Source organism: Schistocerca gregaria, chromosome 1, assembly GCF_023897955.1.
Source record: "Schistocerca gregaria isolate iqSchGreg1 chromosome 1, iqSchGreg1.2, whole genome shotgun sequence".
Lineage (NCBI taxonomy): Eukaryota > Metazoa > Arthropoda > Insecta > Orthoptera > Acrididae > Schistocerca > Schistocerca gregaria.
Genome location: NC_064920.1, coordinates 271,734,735 through 271,761,093, shown reverse-complemented (window position 1 = coordinate 271,761,093; position 26,359 = coordinate 271,734,735). Strand labels below are relative to the sequence as shown.

The 26,359-nt window shown below is 43.0% G+C and overlaps 1 protein-coding gene across 1 annotated transcript in view; it reads right to left on the bottom strand.

Moving 5' to 3' along the window:
- Nucleotides 1-26,359, bottom strand: part of LOC126340500 (uncharacterized) — a 358,769-nt gene that overhangs the window by 40,444 nt on the left and 291,966 nt on the right. Inside the window, exon 3 of the mRNA XM_050001695.1 lies at nt 24,754-24,792. Coding sequence (XP_049857652.1) covers nt 24,754-24,792 — 39 coding nt within the window. The remainder of the gene's footprint in view (nt 1-24,753; nt 24,793-26,359) is intronic.

Here is a 26,359-nt window from a genome sequence, read left to right as displayed (position 1 = left end):
CTGAGAGACAATTTCATCAAAAGCCTTCTAGTTGTGCAGCCATGTTATAAAAAACTTAAAATGCTAAAATACTAAAACCTTTCGGCCGTGTTGCAGCGTCCGTCGTCAGGCCGTAGACTGCACCTTGAGGAATGCAGCTCCAACATGGCCGAAAAGTCGGATATTTCGGTGTTTAGAATTTTAAGTATTCGATGAGACGACGTGGCAGTATACCCACGAGTCTTTTAATGAGCATTATGAATGTTTTCAAAGTGCCAAAAGGTTTTTAATGTCAGACAGGGGCCCAGGGGAGGGGGGGGGGGGAGGGGTTATATGGGTTTTGACAATCCTCCCCTCTCACCAAAACAACATTTTCCTATCAATTCATTTCTGTATTTCTCAGATAACTTGTTGAGGGTAAAGTATAGTGGGAACTCAGTTTTGAAAATGGCAATACGTTTACTGCAGGACGCTATTCAGTTGTTTGCATTGGACCGCGGCCTGACCGATCATAGAAAACATGTCGGTCAGGAAAAGGCGGCTTTCGCAGGCTCACCATACCTGCAAACAACGACAATTCTCGCACCGTTCATGAGTCCTCAAGTGGAACTGTCAAACCAAAGGAAGTTGAGGAAAGGCAAGACAGTAGGGGAAAGATGCTCCCCCTATGTAAAAATTACAGAAACATTGAGTTTCCCGAACATAGGTACAAACGAGAAGTAAGTACAGCATACCCCCCCCCCCCCCACACCCCCCCCCCCCCATATTATATTATCGGATAGCTGTAGTTTGCAAAATCTGTATTCACAGTTCTAGAGCTAAGTGAAATACTTAAAATGGTGAGCGAGCACTTTAATTTTAAATCGTTTAAATCATGAAATTTACGAAGTTAGAAAGTTTGTTGCTATGTAGTTCTTAACACAGCTGCATGACGCAAGTACTTCCAAACTTTTTGGACAAATTCCGATAATATGTTTGTCTGAACTGCAGTTTCTTGGATGTTCCTCTGTACCGTTGTACTAAGCAACAATAAATTATATAAATTATGTTAGTACAATAATAATGATATACTGTTATTGTTTTTAAAGTCATAGGGCTCTATAGCTGATTAAGAAGGGCGAGGGCAAGTTACGGACGTCAGTCTAACAGTAAAGAACGTTTTGATGTGACGAGCCATGCAATTCCCTCCCCACCAGCACGTCGTGGACATTCTTAATCGTTGGTACAGTATGGCGCAAAGAGTAAGAACGGTGGTTGCTATTTACTTGTGTCATTGCAAAATGTAATTAACGACTCCGTCTCCTCCCTCCCCCAAGCATGTGGGAGTTCTTAGTGTAATGCGGTTTCTTACGGCAAAGAAAGATCACCCTATCGAAACTTACAGGTAGATAACAGAGTTTGATGCAAATTTGACGAATGAAATTTCAGTTTTAAAGTGACTCATTACATTTAACAGCGAACGAACGAATGCTCATGATGGAGAATTATCTGTCCAATCTTCCGTCGTGACTGACGAACTCAAATCAAGGACTGAAATTTAACACTCAGTTCTTTAGCAAATTCTTAATGGTGATTTGGGCTATATAAATGTGTGTTTGCCAGACAGGTTCCTCAGTATGTGGCAAAAGAACACGAAAAACAACGACTTTCCTCATTTGGTACAACAAGGATGCCGCGGTGTTTTTGAACTACATTGTTACAGGTCGCAAGTCGTGAATATTTGCATAAAAGTCCTGCAACAAAGCACCAGAAAGAGGAGTGGCTCGCTCATACCAGTAAAAGTAAAAAAAAAACAGCCAAACAAACAGTGAACATCAAAATGATGATGGCGACAGGATAAATAAGACGGAGTGGATGGTTGTCCGGCTACTGTTGCTGCGATAACGCTTGCACGCGTTGTGCTGCGTTGATGAAGGGATGACTAGTGTCAACCTTTTCTCAAAAAAATGTTCACATGTGTGTGAAATATTATGGGACTCAACTGCTAAGGTCATCTTTCCCTAAGCGTACACATTATCCTAAGGGCAAATACACACACCCATGCCCGAGGCAGGACTCGAACCTCCGCCGGGACCAGCCGCACAGTCCATGACTGTAGCGCCTTAGACCAACTTTTTCTCAAATAGATAGATTTTTAGAATGGAAAGCCATGTGGAAATGACAATGAATTGAAAGAGAATGTTAGTGACTGGTTCAAGAAGTTGACAAGGTGTCAAAATACGTTTTTCTTTCTTTATTCTGGAGAAAAAAGTCTCAAGGAACGATTCTCTTTTCTTTTGGAATGACCATCGTATATTTAAGGAATAGGACTGGGGGAGGGAGGCGGTAACAGTTGGTGGCCCCGTCCCTCAGAACGGAATCTACATCAGCACGTGTCTGATGTCAAAGCCTCACTCTACGAACGAAAGAGAAGGCTATCGCGAGTGACAAACGACGATCGGCGCGGCACAGTCTCACCTTGTGGCGCAGCATTGGGCTGTTGCTCCAGCTGCTGGTGGTGTTGTATCAAGTGCTGGCGGAAGATCTGCAGGTCCTGCTGGTACTGCAAGGGGGGCGGCGACAGCTGGCAGCTGGGGGTGGAGGAGGAGGCCGGTCGGGGCCCAACGGGCGGGTCGCGCGGGTTCCACAGGAAGACGTAGTAGACGGACAGCATGATGGCCGCCAGCGACACCGAGAACATGTACGCCACCACGGTCAGCACGCGCACCAGCTTCTTGGAGTGCTTCGGCTCGTACAGCTTGTCCTTGGATTCCTCGCCCGCCAGCTTGACGGGGTTGCTGCCGCCTCCGGACCCATTCGTGGAGCCACCACCCTCGCGGGCTCCCCCACTTGCCGTCCTCGTCAGCATCGGGACTTTTCGGCCGCTCATCTTCCCTGTTATCTTAAAGGATTCGTCCTCAGGTCACGCGTTCACAAAGCCAGTTTACCCTTGTTCTCCGCCCACAAGAAATTTTTCCCAGACTGTGACGCTACAGTATCTAATAGCAAGTCTCTCTGTGCTCTACTTAGTTTGCAGTCATTATTGAGTCATTCACTATGTAGCTCTTCCAATGCACTTCACAGGCTTTTTAATTACCTTTACTCACGTCGTACACAGTGCACCTAGCAACGTGCAGCATTATTATTATTATGTTCTGTAACACGCTGAGGCCAACGAATACATCTATCTTTTCCCTTTACATTAGGAGCCTTTGTATTCGACGGACCTGGAATTTCTGTTACTTTCTAGTACTTTTCGAATGTCACACATTTACGTAGCGTTCTCTATGATATATCTGTATGCATCTTCAAGTCATGCAAGGACTGCAGAAATGAGTTGGCAGGTAACAACACAGCTTTATTTCCCAGAGCGAAACGGCACCACTCTCACACTACAGTCTATCTGGTCCAAATTTGCACAGACTTTACGAACTAAAATTGCAGCATTGTTGTTAAACCAACCACCACTTTATGCCATATAAAAGCAAGCGTTTATTTTCGTAGCATTCTTCAGGATAGTAATATGTTTAAAATCGTTGAACCAGGTAGTCTCTATTTTGTCGAACGTAACTGGTTTACATAAATGTGTAAAATCGTCGATGTGTAGACTTCGCTAAATGACTTCACGGCGGAAATGTACACTGTCACTGCAAACAATCGCTACAACACAATTGTCCTGTATTTACTCATCTTCTTATCAAGCTGAGCGTCTTCCAATGATGTTTATGTTCCACTGCAGCACACAGCACTCGAGACACAACCTTACCGCTCCCTACATTTTGATCTTCTGGTGTTGACAGAAGCGATGTTGTTCTTATTACAGTTCAGTTCTCACTTTTCACTGAGATGAGTCGACAGTGTTTCGTTCTGCTAAAGATCCTGTGATGCACTTACACTTGCTATAGTTACTTTATCTGTGTATTCAGTCACGGGTTCGGCGCACACATCCAAAAATAACGGTGACTGGAAAACGCCGCGGCACTTAGCGCGGTTAGCCGGGATAGCAGCGCCCTGGTGCAGGCGCCGAAGGCCCACAGATGTCAGCACAGGTCGTTCGCCGAAGAAACGTTGGCTTCTTCTCTACGGAACATCCCAAACTAGCCCACTCGTGGCTCCTCTCGCCGCCACGACGATAAACAGGCGCCAGCAGATCGTCAGATAAACAGCTGAGCAGTCCCGTTTCGTTCTCGTCGGCAGGAGAGAGCAAACTAATTTTTGTTGCGTGTTATTCCACGTGAAAGTTATTTACAACATTTAGAACGACGTATGACACTCCTTAGGACGCTTTCGGAACCAGAAAAGATCATCTGAACGTTACAAATCGCATCTCTGCAGAGATGCAGTATTTTGTGCGGACGCACAGCTTCCGTTGCACGTTGGACACAGGCAACGCTCGATCAATAGCGGTTCAACAGCGCCGCGTAGCGGCTCCAATTCCAAATAGTATTGCAATGCGTAAACTGGCCCTGAGATGTCTCTACGTAACTTCAAGTCAGGCTCTTAACAGCAGAAACGTGTCAGTAGCCAACAACAGAGCTTCGTTTTCTGAACAAAATGAAACCGCTCCGTAGCTGCGATATATACAGCTCAGGTTTGCGGAAGACAATGGATGCTTTTCTGAAATTAATTTATTTTGTAGCAGCTCATAGCTTCCCATTTACTTTACACCTCCTACCAAGTGTCCCTGTGCTACAAAGGTTTATACCGAACTCCACCGACGAAATTTCTAAGGTTGTTCAAGAATAAATTATGAATATTTAGGTATTAGGGCCTCTAAGTCTCAGCAGTATTTTAATTATGCGGTATATTCATTTTGTTTTCCCAGTTACTTTTCTTTCTGTGAAAATATTCCCACTACAGTGAAAAATCATATAATATTTATCAACAAAACGAACAACTCAAAACCAAGAGTATAGTGAAAACCCTCAGATGTTAACGAACTATTATGTACAGGCCTGTAACAACAGATAGCGTAGCCTTGTGGCACGTTGTAACATATCGTATGCTTTCCGCCTTCTACCCTGGCTAGAAATTGTCTCATAATTTTTTAAATAAAATGTTAAAGCAGTAATTCAATGAGCAACCTCGAACTGAGATAACGTACAGTAAGAATCAAATGTACGTCTCTGCTTCTTACGTTTTCCCCTTCCACAGAGGAAGACGATAAGTATCCGCTTTTTTGGAGAAAGATCTCGTTTCAGCCACTAGAGAGATACGTATACAAATGGTGTATAGTAGCCATTGTACTTAAATAATTTATATTAACCTAAAAAGATAAAGATCTGAAGAATTAAAAGGTTAAACGTCACACATTCGAGTGTTATTATGTGAGTTTTAGAAAAAAGAATAAACAAAAGATATATACACATTTTACTATTGTTTTACAGTCGGTATTAAACACATTGTGTTTCCAGATTCTTTTTCCAGAGATAAAATTATTTTTTTAAATTTTGCTTCACAGTTAACTGACTTTTCTGGGACACACGGATCGTAAACAAAAAAGCAGGAGTTCCTAGCCCTCCTCCATCCAAATGCTAGCACCCCACTTCATAGTCAACAAAATGCCGGGCACACATCGTGTCTCACAGCCAGGTGCCCCTTCCACCCCTCGGACACACACACGCACACACACACAAACACACACACACACACACACAAGATACATTACCCCAGTCTCCAGCTGTTCTCTTCCTACTTGAGTGAAAAACTGAAATAACTAAGATAAACTTAAAAAAAGCCAGCTGCAAGTAGGTGTCGCGATCTGAGGGTTCCGTACAAACTGAATTGCAAGTATGTATATAGACAGTTCATCTATTCCCGTAATCGAGGATCTCGGCGATTTTTGCCTGTTAGCGACATTGATACTGCCAGCATATCGGTCCTGGGAACTCAAAGACATTCGAGAATGTTTTAATCTTAAGTTTGAAGGAGGACAAGAAATGACAAAAGAAATATTTTTAAAATAAAATATATTGCTTTCCGGTCAACGGCTTTGCCGCAGTGGTAACACCGCTTCCCGTAAGATCACCGAAGTTAAGGACTGTCGGGCTGGGCTAGCACTTGGATAGGTTACCGTCCGGTCTGCCGAGCGCTGTTGACAAGCGGGGTGCACTCAGCCCTTGTGAGCCAAACTGAGGAGCTACTTTATTGAGAAGTAGCGGCACCGGTCTCGTAAAGTGACACACGGCCGGGAGAGCGGTGTGCTGACCACATGCCCCTCCGTATCCACATCCAGTGACGCATGTGGGTGAGGATGACACGGCGGCCGGTCGGTACCGTTGGGCGTTCCTTAGCCTGCTTTTAGAGTTCACTACCTCATTCGGTAGAAACGAAAGCCTTACAGGATCACTTCGTTGTCTGCCTGTCTGTCCGAATGTTAAAAATCGTTTTCCTCAGGACGGGGCAGACGTGTCAAGTTGGAATTTATGTCACATACTATGCTCTGTGGGTCCGACACAGAGCAAATCGCGTAAGCTACTAAGCCAGTGCACTCAAAAGACACGGGCATTTATGCCACATATTTTGACACTCACCCATCAAAATCTATAGGGTGCTTGCCGATGACCCAGAGTCATGTAATATGGGAAGTAAAGAAAAAAAAATCAGAATATTTTTAATTAGTAATGATGTGTCAATGTTACATCCCACCGTGATCACGCCACAGGAAAACACAAGATAAGAGGACTGACAAAGCATAAGCACCCGTAGTTGCTTTGAATCACGTTAACATTTCGTCGGATGGTTGGGAACGGTGCCTAGTGATTCCAACCTGTACACGAAAGCAAAAATCGCTTGCGCTGCATTCCAAACGTACCTGATCACATTCGATGGGGATGCAGTCCCGCAATGACCTCAGGGAAGCTATCACCGGTGTCAGAGGTTGTGAAGAACGTTTTCCAGCAGCTCATCGCAATGAAAACTGTCTTTTTCGATCGCGAAATGTGTAGTAATCAACGCACCAGGGAAAGGCGTGATTTCACTGAGATCGTTTATGTCGCCCCCAGTGGCCTTTTCGTGCCTGTACTGAACGGCTATGTATCTGGAATGTTTTCCTCGGGCTCTCATAACAAAATCACGTTATTTCAACAATGAGCGTCGTGTTTCCGGCCTCCATCTCGGAGGCGTCAAAAGAAGGAGTGGGGGGTGAAATGTGAGTAAGAGGGAGTCTGAGAACAGTCCGTTAGTGTGACACTTCCACGGTGACTTTGGGCAGAATTGCAGTGAAATTCGGTTCCAAAGTGACGTTATTAACTCACTTTATGCGTCACATGAACTTCTAACCTGTAGCTTTTTTTTTTTTGCATTTGTGGGCACCTTGCTTTTTTAAGCGTCATCGAGCCCGAGGGTGATGTTGCAGTGAGCCACGCTTCTGCGCCATTACAAAATAAGGTTGTATGCACCTTTGAGCTAAATTATTTCAAACTTAAGCATGTCAATTGGTGAGAATTATGGGGTTTCGAAAAAGTTATCCTTTGATTCTGTTGGTCAGTGAATTTAATTTATTGATCTCTTATTTTGAAAATGGCATAAGTCCATTGTTCTAAGCCAACGACAGATCATAGAATAATTTCCAGTTAATTTATCGCAAAGAATAAGATATCTCATTTATTTAGAAAACTGTCTTGTTCAAGGGTCACGCAAAATTATGTTCACAGCTGTTCGTTGCCTCTAGACAATAGGTAATACGTCACACCTTAATGTGTTGCAGGTAGCATATTTGGTAGAGTCGAGTGTTAGCCACCGGTGTACATGCCACTCGGTGGTAGGACCCAGCGGGAGTTACCGGCGATAGACGCTAGCGTGAAAGTGTTGAAGTCTGTTCCTTTTCGATTCACGGATGGAGTGTGTCAAGAATGACTACTTCTGTGCGTCTGTGAGGGCTTAATTCGTCCGCTCGGGACAATTCCATAGTGGGCCGAACAACATTTGTGGTTTCTGCGTTGAAAGATTGGGCCTTGGAGTTTACCGAGCACGTTCTACATCTACATGACTACTCTGCAATTCACATTTAAGTGCTTGGCAGAGGGTTCATCGAACCACAATCATACTATCTCTCTACTATTCCACTCCCGAACAGCGAGCGGGAAAAACGAACACCTAAACCTTTCTGTTCGAGCTCTGATTTCTCTTATTTTATTTTGATGATCATTCCTACCTATGTAGGTTGGGCTCAACAAAATATTTTCGCATTCGGAAGAGAAAGTTGGTGACTGAAATTTCGTAAAAAGGTCTCGCCGCGACGAAAAACGTCTATGCTGTAATGACTTCCATCCCAACTCGTGTATCATATCTGCCACACTCTCTCCCCTATAACGTTATAATACAAAACGAGCTGCCCTTTTTTGCACCCTACAGAAATGTGTGGCGTCTTGCTTCTAGTTCTGCTGTTCAACATTTTTCATTTTTGCTACACTCTCACCAATCTGCTACACTCACCAATCAAAAAAACCTATGACCATTTGCACCACGCTTCTCCTATTGGTGGTACTGCCGAACTGGATAACTATGCCTCAGAATGTAAGCATTTTTCAAAAATATGTTTAACTCCAATAAAGAGGTTTTTTGTCAAAAGATATCATAGCCGCCGTTGCCTGTACGAAATATTTATTGTTACTATTGCAATTTCGGCCTTATGGCCATTTTCAACTAACACTGCAAAGTTACATTCTATCAGAATATAAAACTAACTGACATGAGTACATGTCGTCGTCAAAATGCAGCCTTTTGACTGTGAGAGTCCCACAAGACCTGATGAGTACGACACTTATTACATCGTAATTATGACAGAATGTAACTTTGCAGTGTTACTTGAAAATGGCCACAAGGCCGAAATTGCAATAGTAACAATAAATATCTCATACAGTCAACGGCGACTATGATGTCTTTTAAGAAATATTATATGACTGTGAATCCCAACCATGAGAAGTTAATCAATAAAGAGTGCTCAGTTTCTGCAACAGCTGTTGCTTTGGTTAGATATATCGCAACAGGTGTGCATGCGCCGGTGTAGCTCGACATAAGAAATTTTTAAAAATATTTTTACTTTAAGAAAAGTTCTTAACAGCATTAGGTAGGTAGGTTGATTTGGGGGAGGAGACCGAACAGCGAGATCATCGGTCCCTGGGGAAGGATGGGGAAGAAAGCTGACCGTGCCCTTTCAAAGGAGCCATCTCGGCATTTGCCAGAAGCGAATTAGGGAAATCACGAAAAATCTAAATCAGGATGGCCGGATGCATGTTTGTACTGCCTTCCTCCCGAATGCGAGTCCAGTGTGCTAACCAGTGCGCCATCTTGCTTAATTAACAACATTAGCCGTGCTTTAAACAGAAATGACGTTAGGAAACGTTAAGGAAAAACAGTGCTGAAAGCTGGGTCTCGTGCGTCATTTTTAAAATCTTCGCCACGGACGCTAGATTTGAAAAAAAGGTTGTATTACTATGTATGCGTCTGTAACATATATAAGCTCTTAGTTCCAAGTATTTAGTTGTGAATGAATGTTAATCATCGGATACTCCAGATTCACAGCATCGAGGTGTGAGGAGAAGGTGGAATGAAACCTGAGTCAGTGACTTATGATTCTTTTCGTTACTCTAGATCGACAGCATCGAAGTGTGAGAAGATGGTAGATTGGAACCTGAGTCAGTTACTTATGATTCTCTTCACTGACGAATGCAGTATTTGTCTGGCGCCTAATGATCGCTGTGGAAGAGTGTGGAGGCGGCTAGGTACCAATATACGTTCCGGGCGGGCAGTCCTACAGGGATGTTGGTCAGTCCCTTTCTGAGTCGACATCCTGCACTTATGTCGGACTCTCGCTTCGCTATAGAGGCTAATTTGAGGGCTGTGCTATATCGGTGCAGGGTCCTCCAACCTGTTGGCCAGCCTTAAGGTCAACTTTACACCGACGATTTCTGTTTCCAGGACATTAATGCACGAGCACACCTCAGCCACCTCGTGAATACTTTGCTGCAATAAAGAGGAACAACCGAATGGAATGGCCTGCTGTATCTGCCAAAATGAACCAGACTTATCACACTTGGGACGAGCTGATACCTGCAGTACGTCGTTGCAGGAGCTCTCCTCACGAAACCGGATAACCTCAGCAGGGCTGCCGTCAAAGAGCGAGACAGACTTGTGTACCAACGTCTCGACGGCCTTGTAGCCAGCTTGCCAAGAGGGAACCATGCATATTACAACGCAGAGGGCTGAGTAACCCTGACATCTGTCTACTTTAGCTTAACTTGAAAATGACATTCATACGAGCCCCCATAATAATAAAGAATCCCAAATCCACAACTCTGGCGGATAAACTTATCTTGTGGTGGTTGTCCAGGGTTGCAATTGTACGGGTCCACTTTTTTGTTGATATTAATCCTGAATCAGTGTTGGTACATTCACAAAAACATCAGGGGACATTTTTAAAAGCATGACCATGATGTCAAAGCTTCCGCTTATTAAACCTGTCGGTATCATGTCAAGACTCTGACTACAGCTGCGCTGGTTCCGGCGGAGGTTCGAGTCCTCCCTCGGGCATGGGTGTGTGTGTTTGTCCTTAGGAAAATTTAGGTTAAGTAGTGTGTAAGCTTAGGGACTGACGACCTTAGCAGTTAAGTCCCATAAAACTTCACACACAACACAACACACAGCTGCCCAACTTCGGCTGAGGCTGCTTCTCTTAGTCTGGTGGTTTGTGACGTCATTCCCATGGCATCAAACGAGCCCTACTTTAGAATTCCGACTTGCTTTATGAAACAAATTAACTCTCATATAATTTTAAGGTTATGCTGATGGCCAGTTATATAGATATCTCAGTGCTTCTAAATGACATTCTGTGTCCCTCACAGATTGCTGGGTCTGTTCGTATGCAACTCGTGTTTCTAATACAGGGTTTTTATAAATGAATATCGGGGTTTTAAAGCTTTATAATTTTTATTATATTAAACTTACCGTTATAAATGATATGTCAAATGAAAGAGCAACTCTAACAGTTCTACCAAGAACCTTATAAATATTCAATGCGAGCACAATTTGTCACACGGCACACATCAAGTCTATAGCCGAGTTCTTCCCAAACGTTGATAAGTGTCTCTTAAGTGATTGTAGCAACAGCTGCTTCAATCCGGTTTCTTAATCCAGGGATGTCTGCTGATAGTGGAGGCACATACACACGATCCTTGATGAAGCCCTAAAGGAAAAAATCGCAGGGCGTTAGGTCGGGTAACCGTGGGGGCCATGCCAAGCTAGTCCTGTCATTGGGCCCCTTGCGGCCTATCCAGCGCTTGGGTACAGTGGAGTTCAACCACTCGCGTACTTCGCTATGACCGCCAACATTTATAAGATTCTTGGTAAAACTGGTTGATTTGCTCTTTTATTTGACATATTTATAACTGTAACTTTAATGTAATAAATATTATAAAATGTGAAAACTCCGATATTCATTTATAAACACCCTGTCTATTGACCGAAGTGGTTGAAGGGAATGTGGAAGGGCTCGGCAGATACAACAACTAAAATTAGTTGACATATGACAAAATAAAAATCAAACATAATGTTATTGTGATGTTTATCAAACGGTTCAGTTTGATCACAAACTTACGAACTGAAACTGATTTTTCTAGACAAAGTATTACGAGAGTCATCATAGAATGTTTATCAGTGATTTGATTAATTAATAGTAATTAAAACTCCATCTGTTGAGGGCAACTATTTATTAGGATCGAGGTATTTTGACCTGATGCTACAATTGTCTTAAAAGGCTTTTCTAGAAAAGTGTCAAAATCAAGATGAATAGTGCTCCCACAGCAGGCTTTGTAGGATTAGTTCGCGGAAGCTATCTCCCCCCCCCCCCCCCCCCCCCAGCAACCTATTACGTCACTGCGAATAAAAGACAGTTTTGATTTTCAATACATGTCAATAAAGCTGGATGTAATTTGTAAAAGATAAACAAAATACTAAATGTTGAACAATAAGAAGTAAGCTGACAAGTACAGTAATCGTCGGAAGGCTCCAGGTTTGGAGGACGGGGGGAATGTTTCCATGGCACTCTCTGGCTGATCTCGTCATTCTCGAAGGCACAATGGATTAACGCAAGTTTTTCTTGAGGAAAATGTTACATCCCTACAGACAGTTTGTTTCTCCTCAGCACGATGGCATCTACCATCAAGATAATACAACGTGTCACACAGCGCGGTTTGCAGAGCATCAGGATGAGTTTACCATAATTCCCTGGTCACTAAACTCTACAGATTTAAAGTAATTTGAGAATCTGTGGGAACACCTCGATCGGGTTATCTGGGGCACTGTTTCGGGTCATATGGGGCAGCTGGCCTGGGTGCGGGGGCCAGCAGGGCTCCACATACCTGTCGTTACCTTCCAAAACCACGACTCACTGTCTGTTCAAATGTTTTTTATTCCAGTCTTTGATCACAATATCAGTTCTTTTGACGATGACCGGTTTCAGTCCGTGATGACCATCCTCAGGTCTTTTCTACACCATCTCCTAAAGTGATAAGGCCATAATGGCGTCGTCAACACATATAAATATAGTCAGCCTGTTCGTTTCGCAGCGATCCGAATTGCAAAAATTTATATTTACATCCCTCCGTTTCGCATCCATTTAAACTGTACTTGCATAAAAAAAATTGCTTTGGTTACATAAAAGCTGAGAAGTTACGGGATGATTAATTTATATTACTTATAAAATTAAATCTGTATATTGTAAGGATATAAAATACACAGTGGACTAACAATGTGCGACTCTTATTTTGTGCGAAACGAACAGAAAAGAAAGAGAAGTCGCATCTCGTCTCACACACATTCATTTAGGTGTCTTTCCTTACCAATGTTACCAACACTACGGGTAGTCTACCAAGTATAACGTCGTTTATATACAGTACTATACTAAAACTACAGAATCGTAGCTTTGGTAGTGCGCAACTCTACAGTGCAGTGTAACTTTTTGCTGCCTGTCAGTAAGTTCTCAGACCAGTCGCACCGATGAGCCAAAGCATTACGACCACACATCACCTCGAGACTCAATGATGCCTGGTGGTGTTGTGGGAAAGTGACAAGGCAATAAAAGTATAGAAGCAGAGAGCCGGTCGCTGTGGCCGAGCGATTCTAGGCGCTTCAGTCCGGAACCGCACTGCTGCTAAGGTCGCAGATTCGAATCCTTCCTCGGGCACAGATGTGTGTAATGTCCTTAAGTTAGTTCGGTTTAAGTAGTTCTAAGTCTAGGGGACTGATGACCTCAGATGTTAAGTCCCATAGTGCTTAGAGCCATTTAAACCCTTTAAGAAGCGGAGCGAACACGAATAGGGGATCATTTTAGCGGCAATACAGGCCGGAAATGGGGAAATTCACTAACGTAAGCGACTTTGAAAAAGGGAAAGTTGCTATTCCTTGGCGCCTGTGTAATAGTATCTCGATAACTGTTAATGCATTGGGATATTCGCGTGCTACTGTCATGAGAATCTATGGAAACTAGTTGATGATTCAAATGGCACTGAGCACTATGGGACTTAACATTTGCGGTCATCAGTCCCCTAGAACTTAAAACTACTTAAACCTAACTAACCTAAGGATATCACACACATCAATGCGCGAGGCAGGATTCGAACCTGCGACCGTAGCGGTCGCGCGGTTCCAGACTGAAGAGCCTAGAACTGCTCGGCCACTCCGGCCGGCGGAAACTAGTTGAAGGACGGCGAAATAAGAAATAGGCGACATGATGTTGGATGTCCACTAGTCATCAAAAAATGTGGACGCCAGTGTACTGACCGTACCGTAAAACACAATATGTTGCGATCTGTGGCAGATCTGATGGCAGATCTTGTGGCAGAGTACAACGCTAGTGCAGGTGTTTCGGAGCACACGACACAATTTTGAATGTATGGCTTCATAACAGATGACATCTATATGCCCCCATGTTGACCCAACAACATCGTTAATTACGATTGCAGTGGGCATGGGGTAAGCGAGATTGGAACCACGGATCAAGGGAAACGTGTCTCCTGGTCGGATAATATGCGTTTCTTTTTACAACCATATGGATGGTCCTTTCCGAGAATGCCATCATCCAGGCGAACGTCACCGCGCCACTGACGCAGACCAGCAAGGACAGGATTATGTTATGGAGAACATTCACCTGGGGTTCCATGGGACTTATTATAGTACCATGGAAGTCATTCCCTCATGTCTTAGCAGATGTCATATCATCCTGTGTCCACCTTATCAGTGTGATCTACATATTCCTTTCCTCTCCGATTCTGCGTAGACCCTCCACATTTCTTACCTTATCAGTCCACCTAATTTTCAACATTCGTCTGTAGCACCACATCTCAAATGCTTCGATTCTCTTCTGTTCCGGTTTTCCCACAGTCCATGTTTCACTACCATACGATGCTGTACTACAGATGTACATTCTCAGAAATTTCTTCCTCAAATTAAGGCCGATATTTGATATTAGTAGACTTCTCTTGGCCAGGAATACCTTTTTTGCTATAGCTAGTCTGCTTTTGATGTACTCATTGCTCTGTCCGTCGTTGGTTATTTTAGTGCCTAGGAAGCAGAATTCCTTAACTTCATCTACTTCGTGACCATCAATCCTGATGTTAAGTTTCTCGCTGTTCTCATTTCTACTAATCCTCATTACCTTCATCTTTCTACGATTTACTCTCAATTCAGACGCTGTTATCATTAGAGTGTTCATTCCGCTCAGCAGATCATGTAATTCTTCTTCACTTTCACTCCGGATAGCCATGTCATCAACGAATCGTATCATTGATATCCTTTCACCTCGAATTTTAATTTCACTCCATAACTTTTCTTTTATTTCCATCATTGCTTCCTTGATGTACAGATTGAAGAGTAGGGGCGAAAGGCTACATCCTTGTCTTACACCCTTTTTAATACGAACACTTCATTCTTGGTCGTCCACTCTTATTATTCCCTCTTGGCTCTTGTACATATTGTATATGACCCGTCTCTCCCTACAGCTTACCGTTAACTTTTTCAGTATTTCGAACATCTTGCACCATTTTACATTGTCGAACGCTTTTTCCAGGTCGATAAATCCTATGAACATATCTTGATTTTTCTTTAGTCTTGCCTCCATTATTAACGGCAACGTCAGAACTGCCTCTCTCGTGCCTTTACCTTTCCTAAAGCACTTGTCTTGCGCTGATACCTGGCTCTTCTCCGATAGCCCCATAGAACGTGCAGTTCCTGATCAGGTGTACGAGGAACACGTGGTCTTTCTCGTAAGTAGCCTGGGATGCTGTGGATTCTGTCTCGGCTACGCGACTTTACAGAGCACCGGAGGTTGGTGACTCAGTTGTCTACGGTCTGTAAACGCCATCTGGTAGAGCCGTGCAGGTTCGTGTCCGTCATCATTCGCGTGGCCTTACGTAAAAATCATTTCTACGTGGCCACGAAATGAATGTTCTACCATGTTTCAAAGAAGCATTTTCAGTACCTCACTAACTGCAGTATATGTGCAAAGCGGCCACGTTGAAGACAGACGAATGAAGAATGTAAACAAGTCTGCTTAGAACACAACGACATCTAGGATACAGAGAGTCAAACGGGCGAATGGAGTTCTCAATCAGTGACGAGGCGTGGACGAACACTTTGTGGCCTGCTCGCGGTTCATTGTCCTTCAGCCATTTTGCGTACGTGCCCCGACAGTTGCACGAGAACAGCCGACCAGTTTCGGCGTTTCCGAAAAGCTAGTTATCAGGCACCGTGCTATAACAATCAGTCCTTCGTCAAAGTCGTTTGTGTCAGTGGATTTACGCCAGTCCGTATCGTCGCTAGAATGATTCCCCATTCGTCTCTGCTCCGCTTATGTAATTGCATTAGCGCATCATGTGCCAACAATGCACTGTATCTCAAACTGACGGAGTGAGCTGCACGCACGCTAATAACGATATTCTTCTGAAATTTGGCTGAATTACTTATCGGGCATGTCCGAAAGGAGTAATAGGCTATTTTTTATTTGAATTTATTCATTAGTTGTTACAAAGAACCGAATAAAAACACACGACAAAACTACATCTTTGTTTCAAACGCTATTTTATTATTTTGTCAAACTTAAAAAACCTGTGCTATCACTGCGTGCGAAATATCCTGTAGATATGGAAAATTGCTTGGTTTTTAATTTCAGATAAGATTTACATGCTGTAAGACTTCCATCATGGACGAACTTCACTTTCAGTACCCCCCTCTCGGAAGGGTGACGGGCGGGGGCTTAGTGATGAGTGAATTTCTTAAAAAAGTAAGGAAAGGAGTCAATAAATTATGTGCAAAAGGTTTATGTTAATTGCTTTATTAGTTTTTCCAACAAAATATCGTAAAAATCATTTATTTTATAGGATGACTGAGGAGAATGGATCCTTAATGTTCCCATCAGTAAATGAAGCTGAAATCCTGTATTTTGATCAAATGTTGAGAGCGAGTAGCTGATGTAGAAAAGTTTTACAATAAAGTTTCTGTAATGTTTAAAACTGTGTTTATTTAATTATTCAGAGTATCGTGAAGTTGAGGCTAAATTTATTATCTTCAAACTGCAATCATGTACGAAAATAGCTCTCATTAGTAAAATGGAAAAATACAGGAAGGAGAACGGTGAGCTTTATACCGATTTCTACTTGCGGTAGACCACGTGGAATTGAACAGTCTTAATCTCAGCAGTAACAGACAAAAGTCATGGTATCATGTACCTGGCAATGTAAAATCTAGTTATTGGTGCACAAGCAGCAGATACAACTGTAATCGTATTGGGTGCCCATAAGTTCTCGCACCCATTAAAAAAAAAAAAAAAAAAAAAAAAAAAAAAAAAAAAAAAAAAAAAAAACTAACTTGCAAGCTGTTAGAGATGGAGAAGCGTGGTCTATTGTAAAACGCATAGCAGCTTTCACAGATTTTTTTCTTTGTCCTGTGTTGCAGATTTGTCTTATGGTGCATCAAAATGGTAACAGACTAGGAGAATGCTCAGCGTGTCATCTGCGATGCAAAATCGAAATCTGTGACAACAGTTTTGCGGAATTGTCGACGCCAGTATGGGAGGGCACAACCGGCAAAAACAAGCATGGCGAGGCCGTTAGAAATTTTTAAAGAGAGAAACTTTGGTCTAAAGCTTCCTCGAAGTGGACGTCCCCTTGTGTCTCAAGCACGTGGTGACAGAACGCAAATTACATTTTAACGCAGCCTTCCGAAGCGAATTCGTCGTGCATCACACGAATTGCAGGAAGAAAGATCAACTGCTCGTAAAGATTTACACACGCAGTTACGCATTTTTGCTTACGAAGTCCAAATGGTCCAATCATTGCATCCAAACAATTGTGCTCTGAACCACGCATTTACTTGTTCCTTGCTTTTCTCAATGAACGTTGACAGTAACTACCTTGAAAGGTGCCTGTTTTCAGATGAAGCAACATTCCTCATTTCTGGACATTTTAATCGCCACAAAATTAGCATTTTGGGCTTCGAAACAAACAAAAAATACGTGAATACATCCGTGATAGCCAGAAGCTTAATGTTTGGTGTGGCTTAATGCACGTTAGGGTGATAGGCCCTATTTTCGTCGCAGAGAAAACCATAACGGAGAATGTTTACCTGCACTTGCTCGAACAGTTCTTGGTGCCACAAACTGAAGAGCTGCATCTGTCCATCGTCTTCCAACATGACGGTGCACGCTGACGGTGGAGTTTGAACATGTGGGATATGATGAATGACACGCATCGGGAGAGGTTGATGGGTTGTGACGGTGCCATCGCATGGCCCTCGCGCCTTCACGGTGTCACGCTATTATACCAGGAGGTTATAATTAAAGGGCAGCTGCTCACAGAGGTACAGTGCGGCCTGTAATTATCGCATGGCAGCGAAACGGTGTAGATATGCTAATGCGTTAATGCGGAACCGATTTACGCTGGGAAAAAACTAGTTCCACTTTTAGCCACCAGATGCAAATGTGGCGCTGTACACTGTGTGTATCACGGTATGGCAAATCTGGCACTGAGAATGCAAGACATACGTACACCAATGTTCCTTCATGTAATGGGTTAGGAACTGGATGTGAGCAGGAAAGGTCAAACAAGTGACAAAGCCATAATGTTGATTTTATTATTAACCGCCGCTTACACAGTTTTTTCAGTATAAGCACCGGAGGCGTCGACGAGACGCAGCATCCGTAAACGTCGTGATCAACAGTTGCTCGCAGGTGTAGGATCTGAGCAACGTGTTCCCAGTCTTCAGATCAGGTAGAGACCGAACGTGGCTCTGATAAACACCTTCTTTTCTGTATCCCCAGAGCCAAACGTCACATGGATTCAAATCAGATGATCTTGCAGGCCATGTATCTGGATAATCTCTGGAGATAACATACTCGTGGAAGGTTGCATTAAGCAGCTCTTTCTCTGACCGAACGACATGAAGTGGTGCCCCCTTTTGCTTGAAAATAGTGGTTTCCATGCGGTTGCGCGCTTCCAAACCAAGAATCACATGCTGTACAATTCGAGAGTAACAGTGTTATGTATTCACATCACAGAGTCACATATTGCGAGTGCAATGGTTCTTCGGCATAACACGCCGTTTAACAGTAGCCCAGTATCGGCAGTTCACAGCACCCTGTTGTGTAAATACGCGTCGTCACTCCATAGAATGCCCAGTCACATATCAGCAACTTCGCTCAATGCCAGAAACCGAAGAGTAAAATCAGAACGTTGTAGTGGATCATGAGATTTAAGTTGCTGCACCGTCTGGATCTTGTAAGGATACCAATGTAAAACACATCGCAAAACTTTCCGTACAGTTGACAGTGGGATGGACAATTCGTGTACCACTGTACAAGCACTAGCACACCCCAGGACATTCGGGAGGACGACGGTTCAATCCCGCGTCCGGCCATCCTGATTTAGGTTTTCCGTGATTTCACTAAATCGCTCCAGGCAAATACCGGGATGGTTCCTTTCAAAGGGCACGGCTGACTTCCTTCCCCGTCCTTCCCTAGTCCGATGAGACCGATGACCTCGCTGTCTGGTCTTCCCCAAAACAACCCAACCCAACCCACAACCCAGGGCACGAGCTGAATGATCACAGCAACAGCAGCCCCATCAATAACTTCCATCGGGATAGGGCGCCTCTTACAGGTGCAACACCAAGCTCACCCATGTTTTCGAATTTCGTTATCATCGTCTTTAAACCATTTACTGACACGGTACTCTTTTTAGATCTTTCAGTCGCCGATAGTCTCACCATGCGGCGCTGTAATTGCTGCCTTTCACACAAAAACAGTTTCACTAACAGCTCACGGTCTCCTTTCCTCGATAGCCAAATTGATCACTCACGTTATGGCTGGTCAAATGGAAACATGAATGATATACCGTCATTCTAACAGCGTACAGCGCCAAATTTTTACCTGATGGTACAACTGGTACTAACTTCTTTACCAGCATAAATCGGTTACGCATTAAAGCATTAGCATATTTAACAATTTGCGTTGTCATGCTATAATTAGCCCCCACCCCCTCCTATGAACCATGGACCTTGCCGTTGGTGTGGAGGCTCACCACAACGGAGGGGTATCTGTTGAAACGTGTGGTTCCTGAAGAGGGCCAGCAGCTTTTTCAGTAGTTGCAGGGGCAACAGTCTGGATAATTGAGTGATCTGGCCTTGTAACATTAACCAAAACTGTCTAGCTGTGCTGGTACTCTGAACGGCTGAAGCAAGGGGAAACTACGGCCGTAATTTATCCCGAGGGCATGCAGCTTTACTGTATGGTTAAATGATGGTGGTGTCCGCTTAGGGAAAATATTCTGGAGGTAAAATAGTCTCCCATTCGGATCTCCGGGCAGGGACTACTCAGGAGGACGTCGTTATCAGGTGAAACAAAACTCGCGTTCTATGGAACGGAGCGTGGAATGTCAGATCTTTTAATCAGGCAGGCAGGTTGGAAAGTTTAAAAAGGGAAATGGATAGGCAAAAGTTAGATAAATTGGGAATTAGGGAAGTTTCAGTGGCAGAAGGAACAGGTGAATACGGGGTCATAAATGCAAAATCAAACAGGGGTAATGCGGGAATAGGTTTAATAATGAATAAAAAGATAGCAGCGCGAGTAAGCTACTACGAACAGCATAGTGGACGCATTATTGTAGCTAAGATAGACCGAACCCCACGCCTACCACAGTTGTACAACTTTATATGCCAGCTGGCTATGCAGGTGACGAAGAGATTGAAGAAATGTATGATGAGAAAAACGAAATTATTCAGATAGTGAAGGGAGACGAAAATTTAATAGTCATGAGGGACTGGAATTCGATAATAGGAAAAGGAAGAGAAGGAAAAGTAGTAGGTGAGTATGGAATGAGGGTAAGGAGTGAAAGAGGAAGCCGCCTCGTAGAATTTTCCATGGAGCGTAACTTAATCATAGTCAACACTTGGCTTAAGAATCATGAAAGAAGGTTGAATCATATAGATTATATAATAAGACAGAGATTTAGGGACCAGATTTTAAATTGTAAGAATTTCCAGCGTCAGATGTGGACACCTGTAAATTAAATCTGAAGAAACTGCAAAAAGGCGTGAGCTGTGATAAAATCTGTTTTGGAGAGCGTGCCGCAGCGCGTAGTGTAAAGCAATCGCCTTCCATTTCCCGGTGGGACCGCTGTGGCCATCGCAGCTTTGGCGTCTCCCCCTGGTGGGAAAGGGGAAAAGTTGCCTGTTTACGTGCATTTAAGGGGCGTTATGAGTTCGGCAAAGGGGTCAGTCTGTCAGTCTCGGAGAGTCTGCTAAGTTGGTCAGCTGGATCAATGTGGGGCAGTCAGTGTCTGTCGTCCAGGGTGGTAGTACGCGTTAGGCCGCCAGTCTGATCGAGTTGCTTGGTCAACGGTTATTGGCGGTTGGATCGGTCGGTTGGTCGGTCGAGCACTGCGACACAAGATGACTTGTCCGTCTGGAGCGTCGGCGCATGTGAGGTCGCCACGTGAGTCCAGTGGGCCGCGCCGTATAGCGAGGGGTAGTGACTTCGCGGTTGACACGAGAGCAACAGGAGTCAACCCACGACATCGGTCTGGCCGGGGCGAGCTGCGACGCCGTGAGACGGGAGATCGGCGCGCCTTCCTGCGTCCGTTGAAGCGGCTGGCAGCGGACGGTTCGGGAGAGCGTTTTGGGGGTGCCGCACCAGGTCTTCGCCAGACATCGCAGTTATTAGAAGTTAAGTGATTCGTGATATGTTGTTTCATTTACTTGTTAAATTCTATTTATTTCCTTGATCAGTCTCTCGTCCCCAGCTTGCTCGTCTGTCACCCGTCCGCATTTGTTAGACAGTTGGTGTCTGTCTGTCTGTCTGTCGGTGTGACGTACGTTAATAGCTGCTTGTGTCATGCTTGTCGGATTCGGTGTTAACGAATTTATTGCTTAAGGTGTAAAGGCCGAATTCCTGAAATATGTTTTTATCTTGCCTATCATCTTGTGAGGTGGTATATGTGTAATGTAGAGCATGTTGGTACATTTTATGTAAAACTGCATTTCATGGATTTTATTTAAATAGTCTTTTAGTATATAAAGTTGCCACCCTCCCACCGTAAAAGTTCTTTTAAAAACAAGTTGCACTTTTGGTGGCAAATAATTTTTAATGTGAGTGTTTTGTACCACTTCCATCCCCTCTTACGGGGTGCATAGTTTATGTGTTTGTGTGAGTTGTTAAAATTTTTAGTTTCAAGTAATCTGGTGTGTTGTAGATTTGCACCAGTGTAGTCTTTCAGAAGCCGTGTTAAAAGGGAGCGGAAAGGTTCCCAGCCCAAAAGCTCATACTATAAAAAAAATTGTTATTTCTGCCTCTTAATAAATTGTAACTTGATGTTTACAGGGTGCTTTCTGACTATAATTTTAAATCTGTTTTTTTAAAAAAAGGCTTTTAGGAATAAAATTTCCATTTATTAAAAAGAACTAATTTGGTCATCAGTTACCCATTGGCAAACACTTCCACGCTCACATGGTGTGGTTAAATGTGTTAATGTTCTTGATGAATCGCTAGTAAATAAAGTAAATTCTTAAGAAAAGGTTTGGAAAGTAAATTCACGGTTCAAGGCTGGAATTTAAGGAGATGGAGCCTGGATAAACTGAAAGAACCAGAGGATGTAGAGAGTTTCAGGGAGAGCATTAGGGAACGATTGACAAGAACGAGGCAAAGAAATACACTAGAAGAAGAATGCTTAGCTTTGAGAGATAAAATAGTGAAAGCACAAGAGGATCAAATAGGTAAAAAGATGAGGGCTAGTAGAAATTCTTGGCTAACAAAAAAGACATTGAATTTAATTGATGAAAGGAGAAAAATATAAAAATGCAGTAAATGAAGGAGGCAAAAATGATTACAAACGTCTCAAGAATGAGACCGGCAGGAAGTGTAAAATGGCTAAGCAGAGATGGCTAGAGGACACATGTAAGGATGTAGAAGTATATATATATCTCTAGGGGTAAGACAGATACGGGCTATAGGAAAATTAAAGAGACCTTCGGAGAAAAGAGAACCACTTGTATGAATATCAAGAGCTCAAATGGAAAACCAGTGCTAAGAAAAGAAGGGAAAGCAGAAAGGTCCGAGGAGTATATAGAGCGTCTATACAAGGGTGATGTACTTGAGGGAATATTATACAAATGGAAGAGGACGTAGATGGAGATAAAATGGGAGGTACAATACTGCGTGAAGAATTTGACAGAGCACTGAAAGACCTAAGTCGAAACATGGCCCCGGGAATAGACAACATTCCATTAGAATTAGTGATAGCCTTGGGAGAACCAGCCATGACAAAACTCTACCTTCTTGTGAGCAAGATGCTTGAGACAGACGAAGTAACCTCAGACTTCAAGAAGAATATAATAATTCCAATCCCAAAGAAAGAAGGTGTTGACAGGTGTGAAAATTACCGAACTATCATTTTAATAAGTGACGGCTGCAATATACTAACACGAATTCTTTACAGACGAATGGAAAAACTGGTAGAAGCCAACTTCGAGGAAGCTCAGTTTGGATTCCGCAGAAGTGTTGGAACACGTGAAGCAATACTGACCTTACGACTTACCTTAGAAGATAGCTTAAGGAAAGGTGAACCTACATTGCTAGCATCTGTAGACTTAGAGAAAGCTTTTGACATTGTCGACTGGGATACTCTCTTTCAAATTCTGAAGGTGGCAGGGGTCAAATACAGGGAGCGAAAGGCTATTTACAATTTTACAGACACCAGATGGCAGTTATAAGAGTCGAGGAGCACGAAAGGAAAGCAGTGATTGGGAAGGGAGTGAGTCAGTGTTGTAGCCTATCCCCGATGTTATTCAATCTGTATATTGAGCAAGCAATAAAGGAAACAAAATAAATGTTCGGTGTAGGAATTAAAATCCATGGAGAAGAAATAAAAACTTTGAGGTTTGCCAACGACATTGTAATTCTGTCTGAGACAAGAAATGACCTGGAAAAGCAGATGAATGGAATGGACAGTGTCTTGACAATAGGATATATTATGAACATTAAGAAAAGCAAAACAAATATAATGGAATGTAGTCGAATTAAATGGGGTGAGGCTGAGGGATTTAGGTTAGGAAATGAGACACTTAAAGTAGTAGATGAGTTTTGATATTTGGGGAGCAAAATAATTGATGATACTCGAAGTAGAGAGGATATAAACCGAAGACCGGCTATGACAAGGGAAGCATTTCTGAAGAAGAGGAACTTGTTAACATCGAGTATAGATTTAAGTATCAGGAAGTCGTTTCTGAAAGTATTTGTATGAAGTGTAACCATACATGGGAGTCAAACATGGACGATAAACAGTGTAGACAAGAGGAGAACTGAAGCTTTCGAAATGTGGTGCTATAGAAGACTGCTGGAGAAGGGTAGATCAGGAAACTAATGAGGAGATACTGAATAGAATTGGGGAGAAGAGGAATTTGTGGCGCATCTTGAGTAGAAGAAGAGATCAGTTGGTAGTATATGCTCTGAGGCATCAAGGGATCACCTATTTCATATTGGAGGGTAGCGTGGACTGTAAATGTCGTAGAGGGAGGCCAAGAGAGGAATACGCTAAACAGATTCAGAAGGATGTAGGGCGCAGTAGTTACTTAGAGATGAAGAAGCTTGTACAAAATAGAGTAGCATGGAGAGCTGCATCAAATCAGTCTCTGGACTGTAGCCCACAACGACAACAACAACTACAATCGACACTGGTCCTCCACCAGTAGCTGATTCGTAATTATAATCACCCGGTACTTTTTTGTGGGGTTTTGACAAGGATCACGTATACACAACATCAGAGAATGATTACTGCCCTTGGTGCACGAAACAGTGAAGCAGGCAGAAATATTGATGCTGCAATGTTGACACCTACATAGGGCCCTACGAACGACGAGTGGGACACACATTAAAATCTGATGCAACAGAAAAAAATCTTGCTAAATGTTTTACAACACACAATGGTACTCTGTTTCCATTAGCTTTGTAGTTATGATTTTTGGGAATGGTAGCGGAACTTCGTGGAAAACATTTAGAAAAGAGAACATGCAATGCTCTGAGGTTTAAGTGTAGTGTAAAACGGAGTATAGGCGCTCAGTGCCTTAATGTTTATTGCTTTGAATCAAGCTTCATCTTCTGCAACATTCGGTATCACAGAGAAAAACGTATGAAAGCCATGCGTGCAACTAGAACAAAAATATCTTGGCAATCTAAACTTCCTATTAGATGCAACTGTACTGTCTAAGAAACGACCATGCTTTTCGTTGTAATTATGTCTTTGAAGTGAGACGTACCGTCTATCTCTGAACATAGAGGCGTCGACTCCGAAACCTCTGTAAAGAAGATAAAGAGATTGTTAAATTCATCAACATTTGTTTTTTGTAAGATATTAGATAGAAATTGAGTCTTTTGGCTGATTCGATCACTGTCTACTCCAAACCAGTTTCGTCTTTGGGAATACTTGAAAAGTCAACCATTTTTGTAAAGGTTCATTTACAATGATCATACAAATTGCATATTTTTGATGATATTTCCCGACTAATTTGCTCGCCACACTGCCGTTCTCACAAATAGCCACACGCTGGGAGACGTCGATCATCGTTTCTCTGCAATGTTTGCGCCATTACATTACCGAGCCAGACCTTTCCTTAAAGGTACGGTCAGGTAGGTTATATTTTACGGCAATATGTGGTAGTAATAGCGTTGCTGTCAACATTGCCGCAATGTGGCTGCAGTACACGGCAATGCTGCGATATTGCCGTCAGTATTACAGATAAAGCAGGCTATTGCCAGTAGTTGCTGAGGAATGACAGGCGTTGCCAACATTGACCACCTATGGTGGAGAATATTTAGTATGCCCGGTCCATATATGTCTCTATCCTTCTCTGTAAATGCTACCCTCTTAGCCTTGCTTCTTCCTTTTCACGCCGACAATGCTTCAGTAACTAGTCATGTAATCTGAGCGCTGAAACAATTTCATTTTACTTCACTTCGAAAGTAGATGATCATATGTAGAGGCAGGCAGAATGCAGAAGTCGGCAAGCGAGACAACCATGAATATTGTATAAGTCTGAGACGTGCGTATACGCCCAGAAATGTGGAACATGGTACAAGGGCGTACCGAAAAGCAATACCTCCGAATTTTTTATAGCTCTTCAAGCTTTTTAAATTAAACAGAAGTTCTACGTCTTTATTTTTCGTGTTTACATATTTATTTCTAACATATTCACCTGGCGACGAACACATTTATCTTGACGAGAGAGCTTTTCGTTGGTACCGTCACTGTAGAATGTTTGACTTTGTTGAAGGAACCACAACCACACTTCTGCCTATATCGCTTCATCACTATCACAGTCAAGCCATCCAAGGCGTTCTTTAAGCTTTTGAAAGAAATGAAAATCGAATAGGTCCAAGCCGAGACTGCATGGAGGATGATCGATGACTGTGAAACTAAAGCGTCGCATTGTTGTAGATGTCGAGGAGCTCTTGCATAGTTAGGCACTGTCTTGCTGAAGGCGTGTGTGCTCCATGTGTTGACTACCTTTACGCATTCAAAACTCGATCACAACACGCTTTTCTCACGCAGCAACATACGTTAGGCATCGCCATGTCACACGCTACAATTCGGAGCCCTTTAGCAGCAGAGGGCTGCAAATATGTAGGAATGAAGAATAAAGATAGAGAATGTTAATAACATTTGTTTTATTCAAAACCTTTAAGAGTTTTCATATAAAAAATTTAGAGGCATTACTTTTAATACGCCCTCCTAATTTATACACAGACTGAAATCTGAAATAAGACATTCCCGCTGCCACCGTCGCAGTATACTTCTAAAATTTCGAAAGCTTTTTTTAAAGTTTCATAACGTCAGTTTCCGTGTTCATTGACACGAGCCTGCCA